The following is a 27,942-nucleotide window of genomic DNA, read 5'->3' on the forward strand; positions in this document are numbered from 1 at the left end:
TATCGGTCAAGTCTGCTCTATCTCTAGAAATTTCTTGATCTGCTTTTCCTACTGATTGTAGATTTATTTTTCCATTTAGTTTTGATAGTTTTTGCCATATTTATTTATTTATTTTTTGTCTTTTGTCCTTTTTAGGGCCGCACACATGGCATATGGAGGTTCCCAAGCTCTAGGGGTCTAATTGGAGCTGTAGCCGACGGCCTACACCACAGTCATAGCAATGCTGGATCCTCAACCCACTGAGCGAGGCCAGGGATTGAACTCGCAACCTCATGGTTCCTAGTCGGACTCGTTTCTCCTGCACCACTACAGGAACTCCTTGCCTTAAATTTTTTGACATGACTGTTATTATGAGCATACAGGTTTAGGGTTCTTTTCATCTTCCTCTTGAATTGATCCTTTTCCCACACAGCAAGCATGCCACACAGTGGCAAAATCCAAGAGGAAGATAAAAATATCTCTAGTAGTACTTGCCTTAAAGTCTCTTTTTTCCTGATAATAGTTTAGCTACTCTGGCTTTCTTTGGTTAATCTTTGTATAGTATGTATTTTTTCTATCCTTCTACTTTCAACCCTTTTATGACCTTATTGTTTAAGGTTTGTCTCATGTAAGCAGCATATTATATATGGGTTTTGTTTTACAATCAGATTGATTTTTTGGTCTTTTGAAAAATCATTTTAGGAGTTCCTGTCGTGCCTCAGTGGAAATGAATCTCACTAGCATCCTTGAGGACGCAGGTTCATCCCTGGCCTCTTTCAGTGAGTTAAGAATCCAGTGTTACCTACTGTGGTGTAGGTCGCAGACCCAGCTTGGAGCCCCCCCTGGCTATGGCTGTGGTGTAGGCCAGCGGCTACAGCTCCAATTCAACCCCTAGCCTGGGAACCTCCATATGCTGTGGGTGTGGCCCTAAAAAGGAAAAAAAAAATTATGACCATTACCCACAGTATATGGATATTTCGGGGCCAGGGATTGAATCTGAGCCACAGCTGCGTTCAGAAATGCTGGCTCCTTTAAACCTGTGCCTGGCTGGGGCTCTGACCCATGCCTCTGCAGTGACGCCAGCCACTACAATTGGATTCTTAACCCACTGAGCCACACCAGGAACTCCCATTTTGCTTTTTTTATATTTTTAGGGCCACACTCAACAGTATACAGAATTTCCCAGGCTAGGGGTCGATTTAGAGCTGTAGCCGCTGTGCCACAGCAACATAGGATCCGAGCTGCATCTGTGACCCACACCACAACTCACGGCAACACCAGATCCTTAACCTACTGAGCAAGGCCAGGGATCAAACCTGAGTCCTCATGTTTCTGCTACACCATGACAGGAACTTCTGCTTATTTTCTATTTCAGTTCTCTGTGAAATTTTTTCACCTTTTTTCTTAAACATTAGTAAGTCTCTTAATTACTTTTAGTATCTGATTAGTGGCAAGTGTATTTCTGTTCATTATTCTCTTGGGTTTTGGTTCTCTGGTCCTGTCTCTTGGTATGCCTGGTCATTCAATGCCAGAATGAAAAATCATAGATGCTCTGGATGATGTTTTTCCCCAAGGATTTGTTTTTCTTCAGACTCTGAGCCATAAGGACAGATCACCTTGGTCCCATGAAGTATTCGAGATACTTAGGGCCTGCTTTTCAGACACTACTTGGTTGGTATATTTCCTGGCTTCCCTGTAAGGCAGCAATGTTCAAACATTTTGGTCTCAGGACTCCTATACAATCTTAAAAATGTAAGCTCCCGGAGTTCCCGTCATGGCTCAGTGGTTAACGAATCTGACTAGGAACCATGAGGTTGCGGGTTCGATCCCTGGTATCACTCAGCGAGTTAAGGATCCGGCGTTGCTGTGAGCTGTGGTGTAGGTCGCAGATGCGGCTCAGATCCTGCATGGCTGTGGCTGTGGCTGTGTTCGCTGGCTACAGCTCCGATTAGACCCCTAGCCTGAGAACATCCATATGCTGCGGGAGCGGCCCTAGAAAAGACAAAAAAAAAAAAAAGAAAAAAAAAGCTCCCAAAGAACTTTCGTTAATGTGTGTTTTATCAATTTGATACATCATCAGTATCTATTGGTATTAAAAACTAAACCCAAGAAGTTTTTAAATATACACTTACTAGTTTATTTTTTTTCCATTTCTTGGGCGGCTTCCGCAGCATATGGAGGTTCCCAGGCTAGGGGTCTAATCGGAGCTGTAGCTGCCAGCCCACGCCAGAGCCACAGCAACGCAGGATCTGAGCCACGTCTGCGACCTACACCACGGCTCACGGCACCGCCGGATCGTTAACCCACTGAGCAAGACCAGGGACCGAACCCTCAACCTCATGGTACCTAGTCGGATTCGTTAACCACTGCGCCACGACGGGAACTCCTTTTTTTTTTTTTTTTTGGTCTTACTAGTTAATCTAAAGGTAATAAACCTATTACATATTAATAGCATTTAAGAAAAACTATTTTCCAAAACTTTTCAGCAAGAATAGCATCATTTTTATTTCGGATATTTCTTCATGTCTGGCTTCATAGAATACAGTTGGATTCTGCTTCTGCATTCAGTCTCTTGTGATAGCACAGGTGAGGGAATGCATGAAAAGGGCAGAAAACATCTGTTATTGTGAAAATAGTTTTACCTTGAGGGTGTTCTGGAAGGGATCACATTTTGGGAACTGCTGCTTTACTTTCAGTGATCTCAGTCAGCCTGGTGGTTCACAGGCCTCTTGTCCCAGCCTCCCAGCACCATTATGCTGCTGAACCTTTTCTTAGCTTTTTAATCTCATAGAAGCGGCTTTTTGCTTGGTTTCTCTAACCCCCATTCCACATGCAGCTCAAATGTCACAAAGTGAAATCAAATGGAGAACATCCACCTTGTGTTTCCACATGTGAAAGACACAGGCCAAAAAGCATCTCTCTAGGATCTTAGCCCCCAAATTGTGGCAGCTGTGGTTGCTCTCCAGTGTCAGACAACAGGGTTTTTTCCTTTGTTTTTAACTCTGCTCGTTTAGTTCTTGGCAGGATTGTTAGCCTGATATAAAATCTCCATCGTAGCTGGGATGGATGTCAGCACATGGTTCTCTTGTTTTTTTCGTGAACATGCTTGACAACTTATTTGGGAGCTCTTTCCCCACCTATTCATAAAGAGCTGCTGCTGCTGCTTCTTTTCAAGAGCTTCTTTATTCTTTTTCACATACATAGTCTTTTATTGATGGGTCATTGTTGGTTTAATTAGATGGTTTCTATGTGTTGCTACTCTAGGCAGCCTGTAATTAACATGTGTAAGTTTAAACATATGCACAGAGATCTGTAGGTTAAAAGTCCCAGAAGTGAAATTGACAAATCTTTTTTTGTCTTTTTAGGGCCTCACCCACAGCATATGGAAGTTACTAGGCTAGGGCTGCATTTGCAACGTACACAACTCACAGCAATGCCAGATCCTTAACCCACTGAGTGAGGCCAGGTATTAAACCCAATTCCTCACAGATACTAGTCGGGTTCATTACTGCTGAACCACAATGGGAACTTTATACAGATGAACAGTTGTCATTTTGAGAGGTGTCACCTAGCTGCCCTCCATGGAGTTATACCAATTCACCCTCCCTCCGTTACATCTGAGAACAGCAAACTGCTTTTGGCTGAATGGCCTAGAGGCCATGGCCAGACTCAGGAAGAGGGGCAGGGCTTTTCTCTTCATTGCTGGCCCCTTGGCCTGAAGCCAGGTCACACCTGTGATCTCTCTCAGGACACATTTGACATCCGGATCCTTATGGCCAAGTCTGTCAAGTACACGGTGAACTTCTTAGAAGCCAAAGAAGGAGATTTGCACAGGTAACCTGCACCCGTGCCCCATCCTCCTGGGCCTGGCTCCTGCTGGAGGTCAGGACCCCAGCTGGCTCCCTCAGGCAGAATTCTCCCCAGGGCAGGCAAACAGGAGCCCTGACATCCTACACTCGACACCCTTCTCCTCGCCCCTGTTCAGCTTCCCCAGCAATCACTGCCCTTTGCCTTCCAGGATAGAAATCCCATTCAAATTCCACATGCTGCATTCCGGGCTGGTTCACGGTCTGGCTTTCTGGTTTGACGTCGCTTTCATTGGCTCCATGTGAGTGCAGTGTGTGTCCCTAGCCCCTCAGCCCCAGGGACTTGCCTGCAGTTGTGACCCCCAGGCCTGGCTGGCTTGGGAGGGCAGGACATGACTCCTCCATGTTCCGCTGTCCCTTCCAAAACGCAGTGAGAGCTGGCCTTGGAGGGAGAGACTATTTTGTGTGTGTGTGAGCATGCTGGAGGGAGGCTAGTGTCTATATTGTCCTGAGTGATTCTTCTTCACAGTGCCTGATCTGTGTCTCTTGGCATGTATGTCAAGGCGAGTGAGTGCCCCTGGCTGTAGGGCTGTATGTGCAGTTGTGTGCTGAGGACGTCCTGGGCAGCCAGCCTCTCTTGGCTTCAGGACCCCTGGGGGAGGGGGTGGGTGCCTGGGGAGAGCACAGGGTGGGCCCAGGGGTGGGGGTGTCGGAGCGGCTCCAGCCCAGATATAAGTACATGCTTGTCCCTGCTTGGCAGAATGACCGTGTGGTTGTCCACGGCGCCGACGGAACCCCTGACCCACTGGTACCAGGTCCGGTGCCTGTTCCAGTCACCACTGTTTGCCAAGGCCGGGGACACGCTCTCAGGGACATGTCTGCTTATTGCCAACAAAAGGTGCAAGCTGCCGCCCTGGGGGCCGGGGGAGACAGGGGCCCGGTCCACCCACGTAGCCCCCTCATGGCCACCCTTTCCTGCCTTCTCTGCAGACAGAGCTATGACATCAGTATTGTGGCCCAGGTAGACCAGACAGGCTCCAAGTCCAGTAACCTCCTGGATCTGAAAAACCCCTTCTTCAGGTAGGATGGGCCCTCGTCTTGCGGTGGGGGTGCCCTCTTGGCCCGCAGCCTCTTGGCCCCACCCATGCCCACAGTCCTTCTCTGCCACAGATACACCGGGACGACGCCCTCTCCCCCGCCGGGCTCCCACTACACATCCCCCTCGGAGAACATGTGGAACACCGGCAGCACCTATAACCTCAGCAGCGGGATGGCTGTGGCCGGTGAGCAAGGCCCCCTGGGCGGGGTGGGCAGCGGTGCCCCCCACCCCGGGCAAACAAGCCCGCAGTCCTGGTCCCTGGAAGCCCTGCTTGGGTCACTGCCCCACCCCTGACATCTCCCTCCCTGGCACAGGAATGCCAACCGCCTACGACCTGAGCAGTGTTATCGCCGGCGGCTCCAGCGTGGGCCACAACAACCTGATTCCTCTAGGTGAGCGCCCTGGGGGCTGGGTGCCCAGGACTGCCGCACTGGGCCTTCTGCATCACCACCTTTTCTTCCTTACTGGGGCTGAGGTCCCCTGTTCCATTCCTCTCTGCCTCGCTCTGCCAGAACCATGCCCACCTCCCTCCCACACCCGCGTGTGAGCGCCCACCACGACGGGTGCGTGGGCCGGGGCAGGCTGGGGGCGGTGACGCCATCTCCCTTCCTTCCTTCCTCCCTCTTGCTGCGCAGCCAACACGGGGATTGTCAATCACACCCACTCCCGGATGGGCTCCATAATGAGCACGGGGATTGTCCAAGGTAACGGGGACAGAGGGAGCAGGGTCCTGCGGGCGTGGGCGTGCTGACCGCGGCGCCCGCCTTGCCCTCTCGCCTGCTCTCTCTCTCTCTGACTCTGCCGCGGGTCCGGGTGGGCAAGGGGGTGGAGCTGGTCCCTTAGTGCCCACGTCCTACCCCACAGGCTCTTCTGGCGCCCAGGGCAGCAGCGGCGGCAGCTCCAGCGCCCACTATGCGGTCAACAGCCAGTTCACCATGGGCGGCCCCGCAATCTCCATGGCCTCGCCCATGTCCATCCCGACCAACACCATGCACTACGGGAGCTAGGCCCGCCCAGCGTGGAACAGACTGACAGCACCAGGAAACCAAATGAAGACCCTGCCCACCCCACCCCTCCACCTGGGCGGCTCTCACCCCTGTACTGGAGAAGCCGAACAACCAGTCACAGCCCTCTTTGCTACGGGAACTCGAACACTTTTTTACACAACGTTGCCGCCGCCCCCACCCCACCGCCCACCCACATCTTGGCCCTGAGCGCGTGTCGCTGCCATATTTTACACACGATCATGTCATGGGAGCCCTGTTGCCCCCTCCTATCCTCTCCACCCTGACCTGGGCTTGACATCTTCTGTAACAGGCGTGTCTGGGCCTGACAGCTGCAGGCCTGGCAGGGGGATGGAAGCAGCTGCTGCCGGGTCCCTGGGGCCTGCCCTCCTCGGTCTCTAGCAGGAAGGCTCTCCTGGCTGGGCGGGGCCTCCCCTTCAACTACCAGGCCTTGGTCACAATGGGCGTGACATGCTGCTTTTTTTAATTTTATTTTTTTACGAAAAGAACCAGTGTCAATCCACAGACCCTCTGAGAAATCAGGCCGGCCGGGCCGAGCCAGCAGCCCCTCTCCCCGACTCAGAGGCTCAGTGGCGAGGGGCAGCCCTGCGGGTCTGCAGGATGGGGCAGGGCTGGGCCTCTGGACCCCTCGGCCCCCTCCCACCAAAGGGTTCACCTCACACTTGAATGTACAACCCACCCGGCTGTCGGGAAGGCCCTCCGTCCTCGGCCCCTGCCTCTTGCTGCTGTCCTGTCCCTGAGCCCCTGCAGGTCTCCCACCCCCACCCGCACCCAGAGCTAGAACAGGTGGCCCTGTGGGCCCTGGAGGGAAGGGTCACCATCAGCCACTTGGGGCAGACACAAACCTCAAGGGTCTGTGGTGAAAGGCGTCCTTTTTCCGTGTAGCTAATGTTAGGCCTGTGTGTCCCCTTAAGTATTTGTAGATGCTCAAGTCCCCACTATAATGGCATTTTGGTCCCTCCCCAGTCTGGGAAGGGGCCTTGCAGGGACCCCTCCAAAAAAGAAAAGCAAAATAAACAAGGAAATGTATGTTTCAGCACAGGCAGTTTTCTTCTACTTCTCCCCGTTTCTAACACCCGCAAACTCAGATGTGGTGGAGCTAGGCCCAAGGCCCACAAGCTGGGCACCCCAGTGAGAGGAGGCACAGCCAAGGCTGGGGTGGCCCTTTTGCTGCCCACCGTCCTGGCAGGTAGAGCCCATGGGGCGATGGCTGCCCTGGAAGCTCCCTGCTCTATCCCTCTTCCCGCCTTTATATAAATTCTCTGAATCACCTTTGCATAGAAAATAAAAGTGTTTGCTTTGTAAGAAAAGTCTGTAAAGTAGCAGAATGATCTTGAGGTTCCAGGGGAACCTTCAGTCACCGTCTTGGGGGCAGGGCAGGCAGAGGCATCCCCTCCTGATGGGCCTGAAAGACAGAAACTCCTACGAGTGGCCCTGACTTCTAACGGGGTGGGGGGCTCGGCGCAGTGGCGGGGGTAGGCCTCAGCTACAGCTGGAAGCAGTTTCTCACCTGTGGGCTCCAGCCTTCCTAGGTCGCCATGGACTTTGGCAGGGTGGGTGGCAGCGGTATGTTTGGGGGCTGGGCTGTGGCCTGGTGGGGAGGTTCTAGGAGCTCCAGAGGCAGCGGCTGGAAGAAGTAAAACTGACCCAAGACCCCCTGAGGTCAGCATCAGAGCCCGCAAGCCAACCCCAAAACCCAAGGCCCAGCCTCTGACCTCCCCGAGACTGGTACCTTACAGCCCATGGCCAGGAGGGCGTGGAGCAGCACCACGGCAGAGAGCAGCACTGCGGCCGCCAACCTGGTGTCCTCGCGGACCACCGGCCAGAGGGTGAACACCAGGCCAGCGGCTGAGAGGGCCAGGGCAAGTGCCCCAAAGAGCCACTGCAGCCATGGGATGGGGATGAGCCATAAGACCTGGAGGCGACAGACAGTTGGTTACCAGGTCTCGTCCCCAGGGCACCTGTGGCCCATCCCTGGGCCCCACTCACCACAGTGGGGATGAAGACAAACAGGGAGTAGCCGTAGACGCACACCGTCTCCAGGAAGGTGTAGGGCCCCATGCGCTCTCGGACACCTTTGCGCCACTGCAAGAAGCCCCACAGTGCCAGCGGCACCAGCCATGCGTAGCAGTAGATGGTGATGCCAGCCACGGTCACTGTGGGGCAAGGCAGGTCATCACCCCCTGGGGCACCCCTGGGCCCGCCAGGTACCAGGCCTTGCCCAATTTGCTTACCTTTGTGGAACTGGGGGCTGTAGTGGATGGAGGGGTCCCTCCTCTGGGCCAGCACCAGGGTCAGATTGCCGGTGACAGCCAAGACAAAGGCCAGTGTGGCACAGATCCAGAAGGGGCCTATGGGCAGGGCAGGGGCGGTGCCAGGACAGGTGATCTGTCCCAGCTTCTTCCCAAGCCCCGGGCCTGCCTCCACCCAGTGCTCCATCCACCTGGCATCACACTTGACAACTTGCTGGCTGAATCCAGGGCTGGCTGTCAACTCAGGCTCTCGTTTCTCTTGGCCTTTCAACAGCCTGTGATGTAGTTGACTCCCCTCCTTCTGAGAACACTCTTCATGTGGTTCCCAGGACTTTATGCTCTTGCTTTTGTCTCATCTCACTGGCAATTTTTTACCTCTGACTCCCTGGTCTCTCCAATGACGGGGAGCCAGCCGGGGCCCAGTCCTCCACCCTCCTCTCTATGTGATCTTGTCCATCTTATGCCACCTCTGCACTGACAACCCCCAAATGTCTCAAGCCTGGGCCTCTGCCCTAAACCTGGCACTCATATTTGCCATTCGCCCCACTACACTCACATGCCAGAATCCAACCACGCCTCTCTGTACCCCAGGCTAGGCCTGGCATCCCATGCCTGGACCTCGGCCATCACCTCCATGGTCTCCTGGTGTCTGCCCTCGCCCTCCCCAGGGCAAACACCACCCAGGGACACTTAACTAAGATCCCTTCTCATCAAAGCATAGGAGGCCTGTGAGATCTGTCCCGTCATCTCCTGGCAGCTCACTCCAATCCAGTGACAGTGCTGCCCTACAGTTCAGGCCTGAACTGCCACATGCCGCTTCTGCTATGCTCTCCCCCAGGTCTCCCCACCCCCAACGCTGACACCAACAAGGCTCATTCCCTCACCCTGCTCAGAGGAGCCTTCCCTGAAGAACTGATGCGAAACATCCTTGTCCTTTAAGCCCCCTGCTACTCTTCCGAGCCCCACTGCCCTCTGCAGCCTAATCTTCAGGCACTGTCTCCTTGAACAGAGGGTAAGTTTCACGCTCTCCCAGGGTAGCTCTGCTTTGTTCTCAGCTGTATACCTGGGCCTGGCACTCAGTCCACATTTGCCGAAGGACTAATTGAATGAACAAAACACACAACCTCACTCACCATACAGGTCTGGCCGATTCCGCAGATGGTGCCGTACAAAGTTGTGGCCGGGCCGGGGCAGCAGTGAGCCTTTAATCCGGTCCAGGACCTGGGGGGCAGAGCCGAGGTGTAGCATGGAAGCCTGCCTGGGGCTCTTCGCCACCCACAAAAGAGCGGGGTCAAGCTCCTTAGGGGCTCCTTCCCTGCTGACCTCCCACCTCCTCTCCACACCACCAAAAAGGGCTCTTCCCTGTGGGTTTCCTTTTTTTTTTTTTTTTTTAAATGAAGGTTGCACCTGCAGCATATGGAAGTTCCCAGGCAAGGGGTCGAATCAGAGCTACAGCTGCTGGCCATAGCCACAGCCAGGCGGAATCGGAACCACATGCGCAAGCTGCACCGCAGCTTGAGGCAACACCAGATCCTTAACCCAATGAGTGAAGCTAGGGATCAAACCCACATCTTCATGGATACTAGTCAGATTCTTAACCCGCTGAACCACAATGGGAACTCCTCTCTGGTTTCTAACGGGCTATTCCCATGGCCTGGAGCCCTTCCCCTGGCCAGGCCCCACTCACTATCCCAGTGTCCCACCACTCTAAAGAACACTTCTGGGCCTGCCATCTTCTTTGCATCTCCTTCCTCTCAGAATCCGTGTCCTGGACTCCCCTTTTGGCTCTCTCCTCCCTGCCCCCATAAGGATCGGCAATAAATCCCGGGCGTTCTCGTTCACGTGTCTCTCCCAATATGTCCCCTATTCTACAACCTTGGTTTATTATTATCTCCCAATCTGTCCTGGGGCCTCTGATCCGTGTTCCACGCTACTCAATTCTCTCCCCCTCTAAACTCTTCCATGACCCCCCAGCACCGTTAGGATAAAACCCAAACTCCTTAACAAAGCTCAAGAGACCCCTGTGACCTGGCTTCTCTCCACCTGTCTCCCATTTCACTCTCCAGACTGAGTGACACAACGCCTCTGCAGTAGTTTTTGTCTTCTCTCATTACTGCTCCTCTACACATGCTGTTCCCTGGGCCTGGAATGTACTTAAGCTTTCTTCCACTCTGCCTGGCTAAATCTACCTTCTCCTTTAAGTCTCAGCAAATTCCTCATCTCTCCCAAGGGTTCCTTCCCTAACCCACCATATCACATGTGTTCCCTGTCACACATCAAAATCCTTGCAGTCCACACAGTTACATCTACCAGCCTGGGTAGGACTCTTGTTCTCTCATATGAGTATTGCTAGCACTTGCTCAGGGCCTGTTGTGCAGGAAATGCTCAGTGACTAGTGGCTGAACCCCAAGTGTGACTCTGAGCCCCATTCCACCAACTCCCCGGGTCTGACCTGTGAAGTGTCCACGTCAAAGAAGGTCTGATAGTAGCCAAAGGTCCAGAAACCAGGCTGCTGCTTCTCCTCCTGTAGGAGCTGAACAGTGTGGGCTTTCAGTGAGGGGTGAAGGGCAGCAGGGACTAGACAAAGGCAGGGCACAGAGACTTAGGGGACCCACCGCTGCCTTGTCACTCTCCTCTGCATCATCCTCAGTTCCATAGCTGCCTCCTGAGCCCATGGCCACAGCCACATGCCCCTGGGGGGTCAACTGGTCACTTCTGGTGGTGGTCGCATCTGGGGTCTGGGCCAGCAAATTAGTGGCTTCCTCGAACTCTGCTGAGAAGGAATATGGGACACAGGTGTATTTGAAGGGGTCAAGACAATTTGGTTCTGCCCACTGCTCATCTGGGGGCCAAGACTAACTGTGACCACCTCGGTGTTCCCCCCAACCCAGGGTACAGCTTCCTCAATTTTGGGGAGTGGGAAAGAGGTGTGTCCCCTTCCCCTCACTCCTAACACTGGACCGCAATTGAGGGCTGGTATGGGGTAGAGGCTCAGGTTTGAGGTCTGAGTTTAGGGCTGGAGCGAGGTTCCTGCCTGGGTCAGGTTTCACAGCTGACTGGGATTCCGGTTAGATCTGAGCTGGGACCTGGATGGGAGGTTCTGGCCAGTGGAGGGAGTAGGAGTGGGGTCAGACTGCTGCGGCACTCACCGTGGAAGGCCAGCTCGTCCGCCGCTGCCATGGTCACTCAGGGGCGTCGCCGCATCCCGCTCTAAGGAGAGAGACCAATCAGGCCCACCCAACCCCACTCAGCGCCACTCCTTGAAGCCAACCCTCAGCCCCGAGCCCCGTTTGGCAGCTGACCGCACCGCAGGGGCGTGAACACAGCACTCCCGCCCCCCAGGTGCACCCCCGCCCACCTCACCTGAGGCTGCCTCAACTGGCGTGGCCGGTACTCTCTGCGCCTGCGCGACCCGCCTACCAGCCGGGGCAATCCCAGTCGGACTGGACAGCAACATCCGGCGTCGGTCCGTTTTCTATCGTCTTCCGATGGGAAACTACGTCCGGAAATGTTGACGCTTGCGCAGAACATATTCACCGGATCTTTTTGTTTCGCATACCAGGCGTTTCTTTTCGGAGTAGGGACGCCCAGCCGGAAGAGGATGGCGGCCGCTGCACTGAAGAGGTTGTGGTCCCGAAGCCGCGGGGAGGCGGGGGACGCTGCGGCTGCAAAGCCTGGCGTGTGGGCGCGGTTGGGTGAGTAGAGGCGCTAGGCGGTGAGGGTGGGGGGCCGCAGCGGCCCGACCGCCGTCATCGCGCTTCTCTCCTCTCAGGAGCTTGGGCCCGCGCGCTGCTCCAGGACTACGCAGAGGCCTGCAGAGACGCGGCGGCGGCAGCGCGAGCCCGGCCCGGGCGGGCAGCCGTGTACGTGGGGCTGCTGGGCGGCGCGGCGGCCTGCTGCGCCCTGGCGCCGAGCGAGGCAGCCTTTGAGGAGGCGCTGCTGGATGCGTCGGGGACGCTCCTGCTGTTGGCGCCGGCCACACGCAACCGCGATTCTGAAGCATTTGTGCAGCGGCTGCTCTGGCTGCGGGGTCGCGGCCGCCTGCGCCACGTGAGCCTGGGCCTCTGCTCGCTCGTGTACGAGGCGCCGTTCGACGCCCAGGTCAGCCTCTACCAGGCCCGCTGCCGCTACCTGCAGCCCCGCTGGGCGGACTTCCCGGACCGGATCTTGGATGTGGGCTTCGTGGGCCGCTGGTGGGTGCTGGGGGCCCGGATGCGCGACTGCGACATCAACGACGACGAGTTCCTGCACCTGCCGGCACATCTACGCGTAGTGGAGCCCCACCAGCTGCACTCGGAGGCCAACGAGCGGCTCTTCGATGAGAAGTACAAGCCTGTAGTGCTCACCGACGATCAGGTGGATCAGGCGCTGTGGGAGGAGCAGGTCCTGCAGAAGGAGAAGAAAGACCAGCTCGCCCTGAGCCAAGCCGATCCCTTGACGCCCTCGGAAGTCGCTAGATGAAACCCATTGCGGCCTGGGTCCTGACCGGATCCTGAGCCCAAGCAGACTGCCGACCAAGGATTGTGCCGTTGGTGAGAATCAGCCTCAGTCGTAGAGCGATGGAAATAAATTGTGTGCAGTGATCTCTCCATGGGTTTTCACAAAATTGAGGGCCTCCCTCTCACCTGTTCCTTGTGAGTTGACGCTAATTCAGAGCCTCCTTGGTCTTGGAGTTGGGAAGAGCAGAAGGATATGCCTTGTAACATTTATCACTGCCAGAGTTAGGAGCCTTAGATGGAAATAAACCTTTGCACTGGGCTTAATGATTCCTCCGACTGAGGTATCACAGTTGTTAGGTGACTCCCAAGCTCTCCTAAGAACTTTTAGATTTTCTTTTTTCTTTTTTTGTTCTTTTAGGTCCGCACCTGTGGCATATGGAGGTTGCCAGGCTAGGGGTCTAATCAGAGCTGTAGCCCCTGGCCTACACCATAGCCACAACAACGTGGGATCCAAGCCGCATTTGCGACCTACACCACAGCTCACGGCAACGTTGGATCCTTAACCCAATGAGAGAGGCCAGGGATGGTACCTGCAACCTCATGGTTCCTAGTCTGATTTTTTAACAATGATGGGAACTCCTAGATTTTCATTTTAAAATTTGAACTGAAATGTTTATCCTGTTTCCATGACTAAAATGTTTTTTTAAATTAATTTTTAAAAAATGTATAGTTTCAGAGGAGACTGGAAAAATAGACATCCTGTGTATCTTCACCCAGCTTCCCCCCCCATCATAACTTATGTAATCATTACCAACCCAGGAAATTAACATTGGTATGATTATTTGGATTTTACGACAAAACTTTTTGCAAAAACAACCTCCACTGACCCTATTTTTTAGGGCTGCACCCACAGCAAATGGAAGTTTCAGAGTCTAGGGGTCCCTCAGCCACAGCAATGCAGGATCCAGTCAGCGTCTGTGACCTATACTGCAACTTACGGCAACGCCGGATCCTTTAACCCACTGAGTGAGGCCAGGGATCGAACCCTCATTGTCCTGGATACTTGTTAGATTCTTAACCCACTGAGCCACAACAGGAACTCTAAAAACAACCTGTTTTTGTAAAGTTCCCATGTGGCACAGTGGATCTGGCATTGCCATAGCTGTGGCACATACTTTGGTGTGGATTTGATCCCTGGCTGGGGAACTTCCAGATTCCGCGGGTGTGGCCAAAAAGAACCCTCAAAACCAACCTGTTTTTACCATGTGTGTACTGATACTGATGTTAAATGACATGGAGGGACAAAGCATTTTCTAATCTGGAAATCAACATGGAATCCTAGTTTCTGGTTATGTTTTACTTCAATAACCCTAAAAACACAGAATTCTATAGAAAGGACATGTTGGTATTCAGAGCTGGGTTATGATAATCATACTTTTAAAACTAAAATACTATAGGAATGAGACTACCTCTGTCACCTATGTGACCTATAGCTAGTTAATAAACCAAGACATGAAATAACCGTCTCTGTTGTGGCATTGTGTTTATCTTTTTTCCCCAGTTTTTAAAGTTTTATTGAAGTATAGTTGATTACAATGTGATAATTTTTGCTGTACAACAAAATGATTCAGTTATACATATGCACACATCCATTCTTTTTCAGATTCTTTTCCCCTAAAGATTTTTTTTTTTTCCTTTAGGGCCACACTTGCAGCACATGGAGGTTCCCAGGCTAGGGGTCTGATCGGAGCTACAGCTATACCAGTCACAGCCATGCCAGATGCAAGCCTCATCTGTGACCTACGCCACAGCTCACAGCAATGCCAGATCCTTAACCCACTGAGCAAGGCCAGGGATCGAACCTGAAACCTCATGGTTCCTAGTCAGATTCATTTCCATTGCACTACAACGGGAACTCCTCCCCTAAAGATTTTTTTGGCAAAGACTGTGGCATGTGGAAGTTCCCAGGCCATGGATTAAACCCATGCCACAGCAGCTACCTGAGCTGCTGCAGTGACAACACCAGGACTTTAACCAGCTATGCCACAAGGGAACTCCATGATTTTTTTTTGTCTTTTTCTAGGGCCACTCCTGTGGCATATGGAGGTTCCCAGGCTAGGGGTCTAATCGGAGCTCTAGCTGCCGGCCTACGCCACAGCCACAGACAGCAACAAGGGATCTGAGCTGCGTCTTCGACCTACACCACAGCTCACAGCAACGCTGGATCGTCGGCCCACTGAGCAAGGCCAGGGATCGAACCAGCAACCTCTGGTTCCTAGCTGGATTCATTAACCACTGCGCCATGACGGGAACTCCAATTTTTTATCCTCATTGTAAGGGCAGGGAAAAAAGTCAGCACCTCCATTTTACAAAGGGAAAACTTATTTCTTCCAAAGCTGTGGCAGTCATGGTTCAAACTAACTCCCAGCTCTGACTTAATCCTCAAAGTCATGGTATCATCTTTGACCTTCCTAACATGCTGCTGGAATTTTAAAAGGTTGTTTTTTTTTCTTTTGCTTTTTAGGGCCACACCTGCAGGATATGGAAGTTTCCAGGCTAGGGGTCGAATTGGAGCTATAGCTGCCAGCCTATGCCACAACCATTCAGGATCCAAGCCACATCTGAGACCTGCATCACAGCTCATGACAACACTGGATCCCCAACCCACCAAGTGAGGCCAGGTATTGAACCTGCATCCACATGGATCCTAGTTGGGTTCATTAACAGCTGAGCCATGAAGGAAACTCCCTAAAAAATTTTTTTTGATTGTAGTTGATTTACAATGTTCTCACAGATTTTTCCTGTCCTGGAAATTGTTAATTACTATTGTCATTAGCCACAAATAAATACAGAAAAAGACAAATAATATTAAGTTGTAATCCTATACTGTTACCTGCTGAAGGCTCTGGACCTAAATCATGTTGTGTTCCAGAAAGTTTAAAAAACTGCAGAGAGGAGTTCCCATTGTGGCTCAGTGGTTAATGAATCTGACTAGTTAGTGAACCCGACTAGTATCCATGAGGATGCAGGTTCAGTCTCCGGCCTTGCTCAGAGGGTTGGGAATCTGGCATTGCCATGAGCTGTGGTGTAGGTTGAAGACATGGGTCAGATCCTGTGTGGCTATGGCATAGGTCGGCAGCTACAGCTCCGATTTGACCTCTAGCCCGGGAACTTCCACAGGCCACAGTGCGGCCCTAAAAAGAAAAAAAACACTGCAGGGAAAGGTTTAAGATGCATTGCCATCAAAGTGAGACTTGTTCCTCACCATGATCAGAAATATTAAAAACAGATTGCAGGAGTTCTGCTGTGGTGCAAAGGCATTTGCGGCAACTTGGGAAGTAGGCACAGTGGGTTAAGAGTCTGGCATTGCAGCTGTGCCTTGGGTTACAAATGCAGCTCAGATCTGATCCCTGGTGCAAGAAGTCCACATGCCAAGGGGCAACCAAATAAATAAAAATTTTAGAAATTAAAAAGGATTGCATGTTGTCATTGAGTCAGTTATTAAATGCCATTCTGACTTCTAGCCAGGGTGTATTCCATGCAGACCTCCCAGAGTTGTGAAGCTCAGAGTAGTGGTTGGCAACAAACTAAATTCTCAGTGGTTCATAGGGATTGTGGGGCTTGGTCTATGGTCGGAGGGTCAGCCTTTCCAGAGGAGTTCTACCATGTTTTTGCTCCCTGCTCTAGTAGCTCTGGTTTCCTTCATTTGGTGTGAGGCATGGGGACTAGAGCTGTTAGAATGGACAGGGGATTAAGTGTTCTTCATGCTTTACATCTTGGGGCTTACACAGCCCCCCACCCCAGAGAATGTGTCCAGGTCTCCTCGTTCACTGTTGAGCTCCCAACACCCCTCAGTGCTCAGCCAAGTTTGGGCCCCAGCAAATATTGGAAGACTTAAGTGAGATACCACACATGCCCATTGTGGGTGAGAGCTGGTATGATCCTGGGCGTAAGGGGAAAGTAGACTGGGGCAGGTTTGACTCCCCATCCTTTGGCCAGCCCAGGGGAAAGGCCCTCCAGTCTCAGTCCTGCCTAGTGCCATAAACAGCAAGGTGTGTATATTGTCTCTATTTGCAAAAGGACAGTAGAACTTGGAAGAAGTGGCCTTTAAAATAGGGGGTTTTGTTTTTTGTCTTTTGAAGGCCATACCCTCGGCATATGGAAGATCCAGGGCTAGGGGTTGAATTGGAGCTGCAGCTGCTGGCCTACGCCACAGCCACGGCAACGCAGGATTTGACTTGTGTCTGTGACCTATACCACAGCTCATGGCGACACTGGATCCTTAACCCACTGAGTAGGGCCAGGGATGGAATCTGCGTCCTCTGGATACTAGTTGGGTTCATTACCACTGAGCCACAACGGGAACTCCTAAAGCAGGGTTTGAATCATTGCCAACTTTGTGATAGACTTAGGCCACATGAATTAGGCAAAAAATGAATGGCATCCAAATCAGAAAGGATGAAATGAAACTATTTGCAGGTGACATGACATACAGAAAACCCTAAAGACTCCATCAAAATAAAAAAAAAAACCAAACCTATTAAAATTAGTTCACTAAAGTTGCAGGATATGAAAATTATATTATACAAGTCAATAACAAACTATCAGGGAAATAAAACAATCTCACTTAAAATTGCATCAAAAACAATAAAATGCCCAGGAAATGGGTTTAACCAAGGAGGAGAAAGACCTGTTCACTGAAAATCATGACATTGAAGAAAGAAATTCCATGCTCATGGATTGGAAATGTAACTGAGCAGAACCCACCTGCCTCTTGTTTGCAGAAAAACTTTAGCCTCCTGGGCCTTCCCCAAGTTCCAAAGAATAAATGTAATCAGAGATGTGAAAAAATGCAGAAACAAAGGGAAACAGTCATGTAGGACAAAATGATAGTTTAGCCGTTCAACAAAGTCAAAGGCCTTTAGTTCCTCCCCAAGGCCAGAGGATAAATAATATTCTGAGCCTTGTCCTCTGAGCTGTTTTGCAGATACGGAAACAGCCACCAGGTGGAAGAAGTTAACTATGCTGCCCACAAGCACATAGCCCCCAGACCTGTTGGAACCAGGTTGATGATGTTGACGCCCATGACCCCACCACCAAGCAATCAGAACAATATCCATGAGCTGATCGCATACCCTACAGCCCCTCTCTCTCACTCGGTCTTTAAAAACCTTTCCCTGAAAACCACTGGGAAGTTCAGGCCTTTTAGCTACTTCTTGCTTCATGCCCTGCAATAAATGCTGCACTGTCCTTCACCACAACTAGGTGTCGGTAGATAAGCTTTACTTTGTGTAAATGAGTGGCTTCAAGGTTGGTTCAGTAGCAGAATTACTGTTGTTAAAATGTCCATACTGAAGTTCTTGCTATGGTGCAACAGGATTGGTGGTATCTCTGGAACCCTGGGATGCAGATTCAATCCCCAGCCTGGCACAGGGGGTTCAGGACCTAGAGTTGCTGCAGCTGCAGTATAGATCTTGACAGTGGGTCAGATCTGATCCCTGGCCTAGAAACTCCATGTGCCTGGGGTGGCCAAAAAAGAAAAGATGTCCGTACTACCCTAGGCGATCTATAAGTTAAATGCAAGCCCTCCTGAAATTCCAAAGGCATTTTTCACAGAAATAGAACAGAGTCCTGAAACTTCTATGGAACCACAAAAAAATCCCAAATAGCCAAAGCGATCTCAAGGAAAAAAACAAAAACAGGAGATCCCATCGTGACACAGTGGAAACAAATCTGACTAGGAACCATGAGGTTGCGGGTTCAACCCTGCTCATGAGTTAAGGATCTGGCATTGCCGTGAGCTATAGTATAGGTCGCAGATGTGGCTCATAACTCTTGTTGCTGTGGCTGTGGCATAGGCCGGCGGCTACAGCTCCGATTGGACCCCTAGCCTGGGAATCTCCATATGTGATGGGTGTGGCCCCAAAAAGCAAAAAAAAAAAAAAATAATAATAATAATAATAAACAAGTGAGAGTACACCAAACTAAAAAGCTTTTTCTCACAAAGGAAACCATCAACAAAATGAAAAGGCAATTTACTGATTGGGAGAAAAGAGATACAAATCACTTATCTGCTGAGGGGTTAACATCCAAAATATAGGAAGAACTCATACAAAATAGGGAAAAAGCAAAGAATCCTATTAAAAAAATGGGCAGAGGATCTGAACAGACATTTTTCCAAAAACATACAGATGAACAATAGGTACCTGAAAAGGTGCCTCAACTTCACTAATTAGGGGCAAGCAATTTATTTATTTATCTTTTTACGGCTACACCTGAGGCATAAGGAAGTTCCCGGGCCAAGGACTGAATCCAAACCACAGCTGTGGCAATGCCGGGCCTTTAATCCACTGTGCCAGTCCAGAGATCCAACCCACACCTCCACATTAACCTGAGCCGCTGCAGTCAGGTTCTTAATCCACTGTGCCACAGTGGGAACTCCAGGGACATGCAATTTAAAACCAAAAAGATATATCACTGCACACCTGTTAGAATGGCAATTATCAAAAAGAAAGAGGAGTTCCTTCAGTGGTGCGCAGCAGGTTAAGCATCTGTTATTGTTACTACAGCAGCTTGGGTTGATACCATGGCTCAGATTTGATCCCTGGCCTAGAACGTCCACATGCTGCGTGTGTGGCCAAAAGAAAAAAAGGTTTTGCCCAGGATGTAGAGAAAAGGGAACTCTTGTACAGTGTTGGTGGGTGGAATATAAATTAGTATAGCTAGTATAGAAACCAGTATGGAGGTTCTTAAAAAATTAAAAGATAAAACTGCCATATGATCCAGCAATTCCTCTTCTGGATATTTACATGAAGAAAAGGAAAACACTAATTTGAGAAGATACATGCACCCCAATGTTCACTGCAGCATTATTTACAACAGCCGAGATAAGGAAGCAACCTAAGTACCCATTAACAGATGAACATGTAAAGAAGATGTGGGAGTTCCCGTGTGGCTCAGAGATTAATGAACCCGACTAGTGTCCATGAGGACAAGGGTTAGATCCCTGACCTCTCGCAGTGGGTTAGGGATCTGGTGTTGCCATGAGCTGTGGTGTAGGCTGCAGATGTGGCTCAGATCCCAAGTTGCTGTGGCTGAAGCAAAGGCTGGCAGCTACAGCTCTGATTCTAACCTCCATATGCTGCAGGTGTGGCCCTAAAATGACAAAAAAAAAAAAAAAAGCCAAAAAGGAAAATGAAGATGTGCAATATATGCATATATATTGTGTGTATAGATATGTGTATATATTTTTTGCTTTAGGGCCGCTCCGGTGGGGCATATGGAGGTTCCCAGGCTAGGGTTCTAATTGGTGTTGCAGCTGCCGGCCTACACCACAGCCACAGCAACGCCAGATCCTTAACCCAATGAGCGAGGTCAGGGATCGGACCCTCAAACTCATGGTTCCTAGTTGGATTCATTTCCACAGCACCATAATGTATTTATATATGTTTATATTATAAAATATATGTAATATTAACTTTTAAAAAAGGAAATCTTCCATTTGAAACAACATGGATGGACTTATGAAACCACATAGGTGGTATTTCACTTATGCTAAGTGAAATAAGACAGACAAAGACAAATGCCATATGATCGCATACGTGGAAACTTAGAGAAAAAGAAAGTAAAGGAGTTCCCGTCGTGGCGCAGCAGAAACGAATCCAAGTAGGAACCATGATGTTGTAGGTTCGATCCCTGGCCTTGCTCAGTGGGCTAAGGATCCGGCGTTACCGTGAGCTCTGGTGTAGGTCGCAGATGCAGCTCTGATCTGGCGTTGCAGTGGCTGTGGTGTAGGCTGGCGGCCACAGCTCCAATTAGACCCCTAGTCTGGTTGGAACCTCCATATGGAGTGGGTGCGGCCTTCAAAAGATAAAAGACAAAAAAAAAGTTAAAAAATTGAAAAAGAATAGCTCATAGGTGCAGGGAACAGATTGGTGGCTGGCAGAGGCTGTGGGTTGGGTAAAAATGGGTGAAGTCGACCAAAAGGTACAAACTTCCTGTTATCAAGAAAGTCATGGGGAGTTCCTGTCGTGGCGCAGTGGTTAAGGAATCCGACTAGGAACCATGAGGTTGCGGGTCTGATCCCTGCCTTTGCTCAGTGGGTTAACGATCCGGCGTTGCCCTGAGCTGTGGTGTAGGTCGAAGATGTGGCACAGGCCGGTGGCTACAGCTCCAATTCGACCCCTAGCCTGGGAACCTCCATATGCCATGGGAGCGGCCCAAGAAATGGCAAAAAGACAAAAAAAAAAAAAAAAAGTCATGGGAATGTCGTGTTCAGCATAGTGACTACAGTTAATAATAAAGTGTCTGAATCTCAGCTTTTCCACTTAGTACCTTTGGGAGCGACACAGGACAGGTGAAGTGCCTTTTCTACCCCTCAAATTCCTTATCTGTAAATAGGAGTCCAATCTGCTTGGGGTTGTTAGAAAAATCAGAACCACCAGAAAACACTTGGTACCTAGTAGATGCTCAGTGTGGCCAAGGGGGGAAGTCTGCGGCTCTGATCCACACCCTGCCCTGCCCTGCCTGGCTAGTGAAGGGACCACAACCTCTTAGCCTTACCTGTAACCCGGCAGGGCCCCCCAGGGGAGTGCCTTGTAAATGCGAGACCCAGAGAGACTGGGTATGTTTGTCTCCTGAAATAAAACGACACTTGGATCTAACATGAACATTTTCCAGTTCTCTCTTTTTTTAAGATTTATTCTTAATTAGCTTTAATTACTTGAGCTTTCTAGGACAGTCCAGGAGCTGGCCCTCCAGTTTGTCTCAGGGCTGGATGTTATAATTAGAGTGACCAGCAGAGGGCACCAGAGGTCCTCAGCGAAGGTAGCTGGCTCCTCCTGACTGGGCCCCTGTGGGGATGCCAGGTCCTAGCTTGCTTTTGTTTAGTGAGGCTGAAGTCCAGGCAGAGCAGTCTGCACACAGATACGTTTACTGCTCTTTAGAGACCATAGATAGATGGGGCCGACAGCAGGGCTGCAAAGAAGGACCACATCTATCCCTGGAATTTGCACCTACCTTGTTAGCAGAGGCCGCCCCTTCCCTTGAGACGAGCCCCCTCTCCTCAGAGTGCAGGGAGGGGCAGGATTGCCTGGTCAGCCCTAGAAGCTTGCTACTTCCCTAGTTTTCTGGGAATTGTATGGGAGCCCAAGGTACTGAGACCTGGTCTAGGGTAAGCTAGATGCCTAGAGCCACAGAATTTAATGAGCACTCCGTGCCGGGGTTGAGTGTGGAATATTTCCAAAAGGAAGTGCCTCCTTACATTTCATGCCTTGGTGTCTCACCCTAATCCTGGCTTTACCTCAGCGCCACCAGCCACATCACCCTGAGCCTGCCCAGTGGGCTTTTCCAGACTTGCTGGGACCTGAAGCATAAGGTCTTCTTAAACTGATGCCAGTCTACTGTCACATTTCCCTGACAGTTTCAAAATGTTTTTTCCCCCCTTGGCCTTGCCCGTAGCATGTGGAAGTTCCTGGGACAGGGATCAAACACACACCACAGCAGTGACAATGCCAGAGCCTTCACCCTCTAGGCCACCAGGGAACTCCTCAAAATGTCTTTTTATACTTTGGTTGGTTTGAATCCAGATCCAAACAAGGTCCACACAGTTGTATTTTGTGGTTGAGTCTTTTAAGTCTCTTTTAATCTAGAGAAGTCCACCCCATCCCCCCACCAGACACACTTACCTTTGACCTGCTGCAGAAACACAGAAATGGGCTCAAGCGCCTTGAGATGTAGCCCACCTACTGGATGGGCTGGTTTGTTGTGGCATTCAGTGTGTTCCCTCATCTCCCCCACCCCCTGGAGTTCCTGTAAATTAGCTCTCAACTCAGAATAGCCTCCACGTGGGGTCCACCTGGGAAACATGAACCATCTAGGCCAGTTAAGTCAACATCCTGGCCTGGGTCCCAGGTGACCACAGGTTTTCAGTCTCTCTAGGTGATGCTGATCATCAGCCAGGTCTGAGAACCACAACTCAAGAGGATTTATTAGAATCACATTCAACTCTTCCAGCAAGTTCTAGCTCAGCAGGTGCTCTGGCTGACAACACAGACATAAGGAGGCATGGTAGGTCTGCATGTCCCGCTGCCAAAGTGGTCCCTCCCGTGAGGTTCCCTATCAGCCTTCCAGCTGATGGCTTTATCATTTTTCATCAAGACCTGAATCAATCACATCATCAGGGGTTGAAAAACAGATGTGGTACTTTGGTCTTGGAATCTTACTTGGAGCTGAGGAGGCACAGGCATCCTGCATAGGCTGTCTCAAGTTCATAGAACCTACCAGTTGGCGTTTCTGGAGAACTCACTGCCAAGCTATAGCAGAAGTCCCGGATTTGCCCTTTCGAGATTTCCAGCAGGGCGGCCTCAAGGGTGCTGTGTCCCTTGCTCCATCTGGGGCAGAATCCAGTGGCTGATACCAACTGCTACTCATTAGCACAAATGACGGCTCCCAGATATCCGAGGTTCCAGATCTTCAGACTGATCCAACCTTGCCTGGTGTGGTTCCGCAGTATTTACTATTGAAAAAAAACAAAACAAAACAAAACTGCGTGTAAGTGAATCCACACAGTTCAGAACCATGTTGTTCAAGGGTCAATGGTATTTGCATGTGGACTCAATTCTGACCAACTGCATCAGGAGAGCCCTACAAGGAAGGTGCACCAGGCAGCCCCACATGAGGTATTTCTTTCTTTTTAGGTCGCATGTCCCTGAAAAGTTAAAGGTAAACCAAATTTTGGTAAGTCACATGTATCAGTGGTCAGGAGGGAGCTAACAGTTCTCTGAGAGGTAGATAGAAGGCAATTTCCTTTTTTTTTTTTTTGCTTTTTAGGGCCGCACCTGCAGCATATGAAGGTTCCCAGGCTAGGGGTCTAATCGGAGCTATAGCTGCCAGCCTACATCACAGCCACAGCCACGCCAGATCCTTAACCCACTGAGCAAGGCCAGGGATTGAACCCACAAGCTCATGATTCCTAGTTGGATTTGTTTCAGCTGCACCACAACGGGAACTCCGGAAGGCAATTTCTATTTGTGAACCTTTTCAAAAGCCATAAATTCCTTTTTTGTTGGCCACACCTGAGGCACCATGAAATTCCCTGGGCCAAGGATTGAACCCTCACCACAACAATGACCAGAGCCACAGCAGTGACAATGACGGATCCTTTTTTTTTTTTTTGCCTTTTCTAGGGCCATTTCCCTCGGCACATGGAGGTTCCCAGGCTAGGGGTCTAATCATAGCTGTAGCCACCGGCCTACACCACAGCCACAGCAACTCGAGATCCAAGCCACGTCTTCGACCTACACCACTGCTCATGGCACTGCTGGATCCTTAATCTGCTGAGCGAGGCCAGGGACCGAACCCGCAACCTCATGGTTCCTAGTCGGATTCGTTAACCACTGAGTCATGATGGGAACTCCTGACAATGACAGATCCTTAAACCACTGGGCCACCAGGGAACTCTGTAAGTTCTTTTTCTGGGATTTTACCAGTCATTTATTACACTTGCTAAATTCTTTCAGATTTGCCCATTTCTGTTTGACAGCTTCTTAATGTTGGGCAGACATGTCATGGCTTGTAAGAGCTGGTAATGAGAAGTTGGAACACTTTTTGCTGCTGCATATGACCTTAATTTTGGACTACACATGTTTGGCAAAGCTGTTATTTTTTCCCCATTCAAACTTTTTTTTAACCTTAAATATTCTATTTTAATTTTTTTGAAAAAGAATATTTGTTAGGAACCAGTCCCTTTAATTGAAAATTTTTCCCATCCAAGTAATCGGTGTTCTATTGGTTTTGGAGATAAATCAATAAAGTCAGAAAGTCTAGTATTCAAAAAAACAATAAAATCCTCAGACAGAGAAACACAAATATCATGTGATATCACTTATCTGTGGAATCTAATAAAATGATACAAATGAACTTAGTTAAGAAACAGAAACAGACTCACAGACATGGAAAACAAATTTATGGTTACCAAAGGGGAAAGGGGGGAGGGATAAATTAGGAATTTGGGATTAACAGATACACAATACTGTATATAAAATAAACAATAAGGACCAACTGTATAGCATGTGGAACTATATTCAGTATCTTAGAAAAACCTATAAAGGAAAAGAACCTGAAAAAGAACAGCCGTACAAATAAACTTAAAACTGAATCACTTTGCTGTATGTCTGAAACATTGCAAATCAATTATACTTAAAAAAAAAAAAAGCAGGAGTTCCCGTCGTGGCTCAGTGTTTAACGAATCCGACTAGGAACCATGAGGTTGCGGGTTCGGTCCCTGCCCTTGCTCAGTGGGTTAACGATCCAGCGTTGCCGTGAGCTGTGGTGTAGGTTGCAGACGCGGCTCGGATCCCGCGTTGCTGTGGCTCTGGCGTAGGCTGGTGGCTACAGCTCCGATTAGACCCCTAGCCTGGGAACCTCCATATGCCACGGGAGCGGCCCTAGAAAAGACAAAAAAAAAAAAAGCAAAATAAATAAAATCTGAAATTCTTCAAAAACCAATTCTCTGTGATGACATAAAGGTGAGTCAGGGCAGGCTAAACACCAGATCCAGAACAGACAGCCACTGCCTCTGGCTTCTGCTGGGGTCCAGGTCAGGAAACTGGGAAGGGGCAGGCTGGAGACTTGAGTTGTACTGGAAAAGCTGGGGGGTGGGGATGTGGATGTCTCTTGTATTAAGTCTTCCTCGTTTTGCATCTCTTAAATTTTGCTTGTTGAAATCTGGAACATCAGAGGAAACTGGAAGTGAGTCAAGGGAACAGCAGCTGAGTAGCTGGCGTGCCTTCCATTTTCCACCGCATGAGGTCATGGGCCCACTTAGCAGTGTCCAGGCTCAAGGTTGCTGGGGAACCACAGTTTGGAGTTGAAGGGTTTGAAGTACCTCTGTCCCCTTTGTAGAAACGTCCAGGAGAAATCTGGGCCCAGGCACCAAAGCTCTATTCTCTTTTTTTCTTTTTAGGCCAAACCCAGAGCACATGAAGGTTCCCAGGCTAGGGGTTGAATCAAAGCTGCAGCTGCCAGCCTACGCCACAGCCATGTAGGATCCGAGTGGTGTCTACACCACAGCTCATAGCAACGCCAGATCCTTAACCCACTGAGCGAGGCCAGGGATTGAACCCGCAACCTCATTGTTAACAGTCAGGTTGGATAACCAATGAGCCACGACAGGAACTCCAAAGCTCTATTTTTTGAAGAAGAGTTTTCAGAGACTTACTGACTGCGCAGAAGCACTAACATAACCATAGTTTGAGAGCAAACAGCCCACAGACTGCAGTCTTTCATGGGTGCCTAGCAAATTATGGTGTGAAATCTGGGTTTTTGGAAGTCAATTTTGAGGACTGTATTTCTTGGAATAGTCCCATCAAGTGAATATCTGCAGCTGCGGCAATGTCTAGACACTGAAATCAGTATAAATGTCCATAAGGAAACAACAGCTAACCCCAGGTCCATTCTTCTTAGGGAAAACCACAGTCATCAACAAGAGAGCAAGATTTATATGCAATGATACAGAAGGATAGGCAGGCCATATAATGAACAAAACCGAGTTTCAGAAAATGTTAAAGAGTTCCCTGATGGCTCAGAAGGTCAAGGATCCAGTGTTGTCACTGCTATGGCTCTGGTTACAGTTGTGGCACAGGTTAGGTCCCTGGCCCAGGAACTTCTGCATGCAGTGTGTGCAGCCAAAGAAAAGAAAAGGTTAGGAGTTCCTGTCATGGCTCAGAGGTTAACAAACGTGACTAGCATCCACAAAGACGAGGGTTCAATCCCTGGCCTTGATCAGTGAGTTAAGGGTCCAGCGTTGCCCTGAGGCTCAGATGCGGCTCACATCTGTTGTTGCTGTGGCTGTGGAGTAGGCCGGTGGCCTACAACTGTGACTGGACTCCTAGCCTGGGAACCTCCATATGCCGTGGGTGTGGCCCTAAAAATACAAAAAAGACAAAAAATTAGGAAAGAAAAGGTTAAATTCCCCAGGAGTTCCTGCTGTGGTGCAATGGTTTAAGGATCCAGCATTGCTGTAGCTATGGCATAGGTCACAGCTGCAACTTGGATTCAATCCCTGGCCTGGGACCTTTGGGTGCAGCCAAAAAAAAAAAAGAGAGAGAGAGAAGAGAAAAACCTATATACGTATAATTCAAATTAAATAAATATTTAAAGAGCTGGCAGTAGATAAGAGAATGCTTTGGTAACAAGCAATGGGCAGGGGATAGAGCGGTACTGTGGACAGGATGGAAGGTGGAAGGGGAGAAGGTTCCAGAGCTGAGGCACAAGGCTACTGCTCCAGCCAAGAGAGTGACAAGGACCAGATTTCCTTTCCCACCTGACCCACCCCCCCATTTGGGCAAGATGTGTGAAAAAATGTTTTCAAGACAATGGACATCAGTCAGTGAGGGGGATCCTACAAGCAAGGGCAGCCCTGTGACTGACTGCTTGAGAAAGTGCGCTGCTTGAGAAAGCTCCAGGCCGTGATGTAGGCGAGCTGGACTGTGAGAGCAAGGTGAGCTGGGGAACTGGAGCTAAGAGTCCAAGCAGAACATGGCAGGCCAAAACCACCTTGGCAGAGGAATGGATGCATGGGTTGGAGGGCATCCTTGCAGCTGGGATACCACGTGCCAGTGAAACAAAACCAACCCCTGGTTCAAGCTGTGTCATGTGATGTTCAGAACCCAGCAGGATGAAAGAAGCCAGAAGAAAATGGCAGTGGATGGTTCCCGGCTATTTTAAGAGTCTAGAAAATGCTGACAGAAAGTATATGAGTAGCTGTCTGGAGGAGGAGGGGAGTGTGGTTCACGATGCTTCACAGGTATATACACATGTCAAAATAAATCGTGCACCTTAAATATATGCAGTTTATTGTATGTTGGTTGCACCTCGGTAAATCTTTTATTATTATTATCATTTCTTTTTATGGCTGCCTTAACAGCATATGGAAGGTCCCAGGCTAGGGACTGAATCTGAGCCACAGCTGCGACATACACTGCAGCTGAGGCAACAGCAGATCCTTTAATCCACTGTGCCGGGCAGGGGATCGAACCCACACCTCCACTGCGACCTGAGCTGCTGCAGTCAGGTTCTGAACCCACTGAGTTACAGCAAGAACTCCAATAAACTACTTTTAATAAAATTAATAGGCTTCAGTTTGAGGTTTACAGAAAAATTTAGCATATAGTAGTGAATGTCCCCATAGACCCTCGCTCCCTCACCCACTAGTTTCCTCTATTATTAACATTTTGCTTTAGTCGGGAACATTTGTTACAACTGATGAACCAATACTGATACACTATCACTAACTAAAGTCCACTGTCTACATTAAGGTGACCTCTTGGTGGTGTACATTCT

The 27,942-nt window shown here is 49.9% G+C and overlaps 3 protein-coding genes and 1 long non-coding RNA gene across 11 annotated transcripts in view; 2 read left to right on the forward strand and 2 right to left on the reverse strand.

The window, feature by feature from the left end:
* The window catches only part of CARM1 (coactivator associated arginine methyltransferase 1), a 42,445-nt gene extending 35,500 nt beyond the window's left edge, over positions 1-6,945 (forward strand). Inside the window, exons 9-16 of one of the 2 annotated variants that reach the window (XM_047777092.1) lie at positions 3,728-3,813; positions 3,998-4,087; positions 4,546-4,683; positions 4,776-4,865; positions 4,956-5,068; positions 5,199-5,276; positions 5,520-5,588; positions 5,749-6,945. In XM_047777092.1, the coding sequence (XP_047633048.1) occupies positions 3,728-3,813; positions 3,998-4,087; positions 4,546-4,683; positions 4,776-4,865; positions 4,956-5,068; positions 5,199-5,276; positions 5,520-5,588; positions 5,749-5,891 (807 nt within the window). In that variant the 3' untranslated portion in view covers positions 5,892-6,945. The remainder of the gene's footprint in view (positions 1-3,727; positions 3,814-3,997; positions 4,088-4,545; positions 4,684-4,775; positions 4,866-4,955; positions 5,069-5,198; positions 5,277-5,519; positions 5,589-5,748) is intronic. The other variant, XM_047777093.1, reaches the window with a different exon arrangement.
* Positions 1-11,702, reverse strand: part of YIPF2 (Yip1 domain family member 2) — a 12,632-nt gene extending 930 nt beyond the window's left edge. The window contains exons 1-10 of one of the 7 annotated variants that reach the window (XM_047777101.1): positions 11,525-11,702; positions 11,311-11,371; positions 10,777-10,931; positions 10,614-10,694; positions 9,295-9,382; positions 8,144-8,260; positions 7,899-8,065; positions 7,642-7,824; positions 7,420-7,551; positions 2,459-2,550 (exon numbers count right to left, since the gene is read on the reverse strand). In XM_047777101.1, coding sequence (XP_047633057.1) covers positions 7,438-7,551; positions 7,642-7,824; positions 7,899-8,065; positions 8,144-8,260; positions 9,295-9,382; positions 10,614-10,694; positions 10,777-10,931; positions 11,311-11,341 — 936 coding nt within the window. In that variant the 5' untranslated portion in view covers positions 11,342-11,371; positions 11,525-11,702 and the 3' untranslated portion in view covers positions 2,459-2,550; positions 7,420-7,437. Of the gene's footprint in view, positions 1-2,458; positions 3,249-6,355; positions 7,552-7,641; positions 7,825-7,898; positions 8,066-8,143; positions 8,261-9,294; positions 9,383-10,613; positions 10,695-10,776; positions 10,935-11,310; positions 11,372-11,524 lie in introns of those variants that run through there. The other 6 variants (XM_047777097.1, XM_047777100.1, XM_047777098.1 and 3 more) reach the window with 6 other exon arrangements.
* A 22-nt stretch (positions 11,703-11,724) lies between these two features.
* On the forward strand, positions 11,725-13,083 carry TIMM29 (translocase of inner mitochondrial membrane 29). Its single transcript, XM_047777102.1, has 2 exons — positions 11,725-11,856; positions 11,934-13,083. The coding sequence occupies exons 1-2, from the start codon at positions 11,763-11,765 to the stop codon at positions 12,620-12,622; spliced, it is 783 nt and encodes a 260-aa protein (XP_047633058.1). The 5' UTR covers positions 11,725-11,762; the 3' UTR covers positions 12,623-13,083.
* Positions 12,485-27,942, reverse strand: part of LOC125125710 (uncharacterized) — a 66,297-nt gene continuing 50,839 nt past the window's right edge. Inside the window, exons 2-3 of the long non-coding RNA XR_007134463.1 lie at positions 22,882-23,116; positions 12,485-12,547 (exon numbers count right to left, since the gene is read on the reverse strand). This is a non-coding gene — a long non-coding RNA (uncharacterized LOC125125710). The remainder of the gene's footprint in view (positions 12,548-22,881; positions 23,117-27,942) is intronic.

Source organism: Phacochoerus africanus, chromosome 4 (genome assembly GCF_016906955.1).
Source record: "Phacochoerus africanus isolate WHEZ1 chromosome 4, ROS_Pafr_v1, whole genome shotgun sequence".
Taxonomy (NCBI): domain Eukaryota; kingdom Metazoa; phylum Chordata; class Mammalia; order Artiodactyla; family Suidae; genus Phacochoerus; species Phacochoerus africanus.

What these genes read in the sequence shown, in the direction of transcription:
- TIMM29 (XM_047777102.1), top strand. Translation starts at nt 11,763, where the DNA reads ATGGCGGCCGCTGCACTGAAGAGGTTGTGGTCCCGAAGCCGCGGGGAG. An exon ending in TGGCGTGTGGGCGCGGTTGG is followed by an intron (nt 11,857 to 11,933) that starts GTGAGTAGAGGC and finishes CTCTCCTCTCAG; the next exon opens with GAGCTTGGGCCCGCGCGCTG.